General features: G+C 46.4%; 1 protein-coding gene across 1 annotated transcript; it reads right to left on the bottom strand.

The window, feature by feature from the left end:
• Positions 1-200: 200 nt before the first annotated feature.
• Positions 201-2,927, bottom strand: LOC125553653 (putative monogalactosyldiacylglycerol synthase 2, chloroplastic). The gene is made up of 8 exons (XM_048717406.2): positions 2,518-2,927; positions 2,237-2,409; positions 1,998-2,159; positions 1,772-1,913; positions 1,466-1,690; positions 1,291-1,353; positions 976-1,050; positions 201-679 (listed from the first exon to the last, which is right to left on the bottom strand). Exons 1-8 carry the CDS (start codon positions 2,821-2,823, stop codon positions 419-421), a joined length of 1,407 nt encoding a protein of 468 aa, XP_048573363.1. The 5' UTR covers positions 2,824-2,927; the 3' UTR covers positions 201-418.
• Between the last annotated feature and the right edge of the window lie 2,824 nt (positions 2,928-5,751).

The following is a 5,751-nucleotide window of genomic DNA, read 5'->3' as shown; positions in this document are numbered from 1 at the left end:
GACAATAGCTTTAGCAACGTATGTTTTTTTTAGCAAAAAGATCCCTCTTCCTACGATTTCATATAAAGAAATCAACTGATCTTTTACAAGCAACTGCACTACAACTACTCCTTCCCTCCCAAAATAAATGATTCAACTTTAATACAACTTTGTACTAAAGTTAGTACAAAGTTAAGACACTTATTTCGAGACGGAGGGAGTATATGATTATCAAGCAATAATTTCGTCTCTTTTCACATTCCAATTACCAATAGACCAATACAAGCAGTCAAGCACTACAGAAGCACTAACATAGATGTTCCATCCAGTTATTTACATGGTATATACAGGTTCTTCAGCAGGCATCCAAGCCCAGGCACAGCCAAGTTTGAAGGCATATTCACTTTGCAGAGTATATTCTGCAAGAGGTTCCGCGGGTTCATATATGGTATGAGAACGATGAGGTCAAGGAGTAGGGGATCCGAGTTAGAGCGGCAGGCTGCGGCTGGAGCTTGTGGATGTCCCTCACGATGTCGAACACTGCTTCGGGCTGCGCTAGCTTCAGCGCATTGCGGGAGTACCTCCTGAGCTCGTCAGTTTCTGTGGTAAACCATCGGGCAACTTGTCTTGCAGCTTCACCTGCGTCCTTACAGAACACACCGGCGCCGTTGTCGACCACGTAAGGCACATTCCCTACTTCCTGAATGATAAGAGATAAGGGCTAAATGTTAGCTAGAGACATATTTGATGAGATCTCGGTGGAAGCTAAGTAATCACTAGTCAATGACAATGGCAACAAGCAGTCACTCTCAGATGGCCTACCAATAACGGAAATATAATCAGCACTCGTAGTCACCACGCAAAAAGAAGAAAATTGAGCTACTCTAGTCTAGATTGTCTGGACCAACTAAAATATATTTTTAGCTGACTAAAATCCTTTTGATAGGGTCCTATAATTGTATGATTCAAAACTACTGCAGTGGCACAAGCATAGACCTGTCCGGGTATGAAATCGTTGAGAATAATTGGAAGTCCTCTTATCAAGGCTTCTGCAATTGTGCCAGGGCCAGCCTGCAAGTGCCACAGCAATGCATCAGTCAGATCACTAATGAAGAGTCAAAAGGCATAGCATATACTTCCTCCGTCTCTAAATATAAGCCCTTTTAGAGATTTCAACACGGACATACGGATATATTTTAAAGTGTAGATTTACTAATTTTGCTCCGTATGTAGTCCATATTAAAAAAATCTATAGAAAAACTTATATTTAGAAACGGAGGGAGTATATCTGCAAGAAGGAACCTTGATTACCTTAGTGATGATGCAGTCGCAAGCGCCCATCCACTTCTCCATCTGCTTCTCGAACCCTCTAATCTGAAGACAAAACGCTCGAAAAGTTCAGTCAGCACCAACCAAACAATCACTTGTAGCATAGTGAGGCATCCATCTGAAATGCGCATCTTAGATTCGGCATCTGCAATGGTACCTTGACAGGGACCTTCCATGGCAGGGACAGCAAGGTGGACCGCAGCGCCTGATTCCTGCCGCATATGACCACGACCTGCCCGACCGGCCGGCGTCTCCGGTGATCGTAGAGCTCGTGGCCGAGGGCCTTGGCCGTCTCCTCCACCGGGCCCATCCCTTCACCGCCTCCCATCAGTAGAACAGCAGGCAGTTCAGGGTGCAGGCCAAGTTCTTTCCTCAGCCCATCCTGTCAACCAACCAAGCAGAGTTCAAGAGCTGATTGGACCCGGCAATGGCAGAAGAATGCGAAGGTCGAAGACATGCCGACCTTGTCGAGCACGGCGCGGCAGAAGGATGGCCTGATCGGCAGCCCGTACACGCGGATTTGTGACGGGTCGAGCCCGCGGGTCAGGGCCCTCTTCGCCACCTCGGCCGAGGGGCAGTAGCACCTCGTCACGCCGTGGTGGAACCTGCCAAGTTCGTGGTTTCAGATGCTACTCCTGAATCCTGATCAGTCAAGAAAATCCCCAGTTTGCACCGTGCCGGTTGGTTACCATGTCGGGTGGCAGGTGTTGAGGTCGGTGATGACGGTGAAGAACGGGACCTTGGGCTGCAGGCTCTGCCACTTGAGCACCCACAGCGGGATGTGCTGCATGAGTGGGTGCACGCTGATGATCACGTCCGGCTTGTACTTCATCATCCCGGCCACCACCTCGCTGAAGCAAAACAAAATTCATAATTCAAGAACCTCAACAAGGCCATTCCGTGAATCGAGTGTGGCTGGAATTCGTACTTGGCGTAGAGGTAGGCGAGGGCGGTGAGGTACATTCCGTGAACCCAGCGCGGGGAGGTGCCATGGAAGGCCACCTTCCAGAGCCGGACATGGCGGATCATGAACTTGTACGACCGCTCCATGTCGTTCAGCGGCCAGCCGCCGTACTCTTTCCCCAAATCCCTGACGAACACCTGCGCCGACCAACCAGCAGCAAACCAAATTTAATTTAACAAAATGACATTTTGGAGAGCGAAACTGAAGGTCCAACTTCGGAGAGCAGAGGTTAAGGCTTGTAGGACCTGGTAGGCGTCGCCGAAATCGAGGCGGAAGGCGTCGCGGAGAGCCTCGGCGGAGGCGCGGTGGCCGCCGCCGGTGTCGCTCATGAGGATGAGCACGTTCCTCACCGCCTTCCCACTTACGCTGCCGTCGGTGGCGGGGCTGCGGGAGAGGGAAACGCTCCCAGTGGCCTCGGCGAGCGCGGCGGCGAGGCCTTCGCCGGGAATCCCGTCGTAGAAGGCGCAGCGAAGGGGCTTGTGGAGCTGGCGGCCCCCGCCGAGCATTGCGTCGCGCATGGAGCGCCGGTGGCTGGGGACCGAGATCACCATGGCGCCGCTCCTTGGGTCCTATGAGCTCGTCGTAGACTGCGAGCCTGCCCTTTGCCGTCGGCCTGAAGCGAAGACGCCGGCGGGGAAGAGCGCTTTATTCGAGCTCTTGTGTGGATGTATTTCACTTCACCCCCTGATGTAAGTCATATTTGCTTACTCTGTGGAGGAATCTACCGTGTAATATTCCTTTTCCAGGAGCTGTTTAGGACTTATCAGTAATTATGCTCATGCGTAAGGGTGCACGTAGAAAAGGGTGAGTTTGGCTGGTGACTGCAAGGTAAAGTAGAAGCGGACAAGGCAACTCGACTACCACCATGGGATGGGAGGGGGGAACGGAACGGCTGGATGATTGCTTGGAGCAGCGTGCTGAGCGGGAGGCGAGAGGATGATTCTGCGAGAGATGCTCGAATTATGCCGTGCCGCCTCTTGTTCACTGATCACTTTAGGCTTCTTTAAGTCGTCTCCCAGAATCCACGCAAGATTGTGGAGAAATGTTTTTCATGGTAAATCATATCCGCCGAATGACTAGTTTAATTGACGAGTATGGCAAATCCATATCGATTCATATTTTTTACCAGAGAATTGTCATGCTTGCAAGCTAAAATTATCATCACCGAGCCAATATAAATTGCTGAAGAAAACGTTAGATTTGCCATGCCTATTTTCGATGTTATATTCTAAGATAGAGTGTATAATGGTTATGTACACCCCTAGTAAATTTATATACAAAATATAATAGGTTTCATGAAAAGTACTAAGGCCCTTTTTGGTTCATAAGGGCATGTACAATGGGCACACTAATATACAAGTGCCCCAGACTCCATGTATGAAATAAAAATTTGAAGCACTACATCCACAAAACCCATCATGGTCCCCTTTCCTACCTTCTCTTTCCCTATCTTCCTCCGGTCTAGCCAATAGCGACCCATTTCATCTCTTTTTCTCCATCGCTTTTGCATCATTCTTCTCTTTCTCTCCTTCATTTCTGCTGGAGCGTCGGTCTCCTCTGCAGGATCCCGTTCGGCTCTGCAGGTAGCTAGCTTTTTTTTTGCTTTTCTCTCCACGCGGCAACGCGTCCAACATGGTAGGCCGGGGCACTAGTCCAGCATGGAGCGTTGGCCATGCCCTAAGCCCTAGGACTTTTTTACTCCCAACTAATAAGTCGCTAGTCCCTAAAAAGTCCCTACCTTTTTGGTTTCTGAAACTAAACATGGACTAAAAGACCATGTTACAACTAAAAGTCTCAATAAGACTCTCCCTCGAGGTCTTCTTTCATAAGTCTCAAATGCTCACTTTAAGTCCCTATAAGTCCTTCCTGTTTGGTTTAGATGGGACTAAAAGAGACTTTTTAAAGTCCCTACACCAATAAGTTCCTATAAACAAACACCCCCTAATACTGGAACAATTTTTTTCCTAAACAAGTTCCTATTTTACTCAATTCCCTTTAAAATAATACTACTCCCCTTGTAAAGAAATATAAGAGCATTTAGATCACTACTTTAATGATCTAAACGTTCTTATATTTCTTTATCGAGGGAGTATATTTTATACACTAGTTTATTAGGGTAGTTATTTGCCATTAATCATATAGATTTTGACGATCTTAACTGGACAGTGAGAGGAACTGGAGGAACTACTGGCAGGAGTGTAGTACCTAGCTGTTGGTATCTATTCTCAGTGGTCTACGTTTGTGAAGACAATATCTGAGCCCCAAGGAGAGAAGAGGACTAGGTTCGCCGAAGAACAAGAGAGTGCTAGAAAGGATGTGTAGCATGCATTTGGTGTGCTCCAATATCACTAAGCTATTGTTCAGCACGATGCTAGAAAATGGAGCACTAGCACTACGTGGGAGGTGATGCCATGTTGTGTGATCATGCACAACATGATCATAGTAGGATGAGCATGATGACAGTATGACCAAGGGTGGGATTACCAGGGTGAGTTGGTTGAGCCTGAAGGCAGAGCGGGAAAGTTTGCACAGATCATCCATTTTCATGATGAAATGCATTATCAAGCAACTCACATTCAACTTCAAGATGATTTGATTGAGCATGTGTGGACTCACATAGTAAATCAATAGTTGTATTTGCTCTTTTCCCTCCATTTTTTCTATAATCTTACATTTATATGGTTGTAAAACTATGTGATTTCTATTTATTTGGCTGTAAGCTATCTGACTTATTTGTTTAATAACATGCGATGTTCCATTCATTTGTTTATTTGTTGTAAATGTCTAAATATCTAAAATGAAAAAAATTAGATATAAAAATGACGGTGATGACCAAATGGATCACCCCGTTGGGCGCACTTACTGGAAAAGAGCGGACAAGGGGTGGACGCCACCGTCCCTCTTGGCCACCCGAAAGAATAAGAAGCGGACAAATTCCGCGTCCGTTTGGGTCGGCCTGTTAGGCCAACTCTAACGTATAGACCTAAATGGGCGCGGGTTTTGTCCGCATTTTGTCCGTTGAAGTCGGTAGTATGGGCGGGGTTCACCTCTTGTCCTTGCATTTTTGGGCATTGCACCCAACTGGTAGACCCGTTTGGTCCACCTCTCCCCTTTTTTGCAAAATTTGTAAATTTGGACATTCTAACATATAAATCGAATAAAAAATGAAAATAAAACATTGCACATTATTAAACAAATAAGTCACATAGTTTTACAACACAATAAATAAAAACCACAAGCTTACAACCAAATGAATTTAAAATTATGGCAGATACATTGAACAAAGAGCAGCTACATCTATTGGTTTCCTATGTGAGTCCACCTATACTCGATCAAATCATCTTGAAGTTGAATGTGAGTAGTCCAATGACACATTTCTTGATGAAATTGGGTGTACTGCACATACGTTGTCGCTCCATCCTCAGGCTTAACGTTTTCACCTTGTTAACCCCACCCTTCGTCAAAGAGGTTGTCATCAC

This window comes from Triticum urartu, chromosome 4A (genome assembly GCF_056163025.1).
Source record: "Triticum urartu cultivar PI428250 chromosome 4A, HENAU_Tu73, whole genome shotgun sequence".
NCBI lineage: Eukaryota > Viridiplantae > Streptophyta > Magnoliopsida > Poales > Poaceae > Triticum > Triticum urartu.
Note: the sequence above shows the minus strand (reverse complement) of the source record. Positions and strands in the feature narration are given on the sequence as shown.

Excerpts from the sequence above, each read along its gene's own strand:
- LOC125553653 (XM_048717406.2), bottom strand. The coding sequence starts at position 2,823 with ATGGTGATCTCGGTCCCCAGCCACCGGCGCTCCATGCGCGACGCAATG. Across the intron at positions 1,354-1,465 it reads CATGGAAGGTCCCTGTCAAG|ATTAGAGGGTTCGAGAAGCA; the intron begins GTACCATTGCAG and ends TTTTGTCTTCAG. Across the intron at positions 680-975 it reads ACGATTTCATACCCGGACAG|GAAGTAGGGAATGTGCCTTA; the intron begins GTCTATGCTTGT and ends CTTATCATTCAG.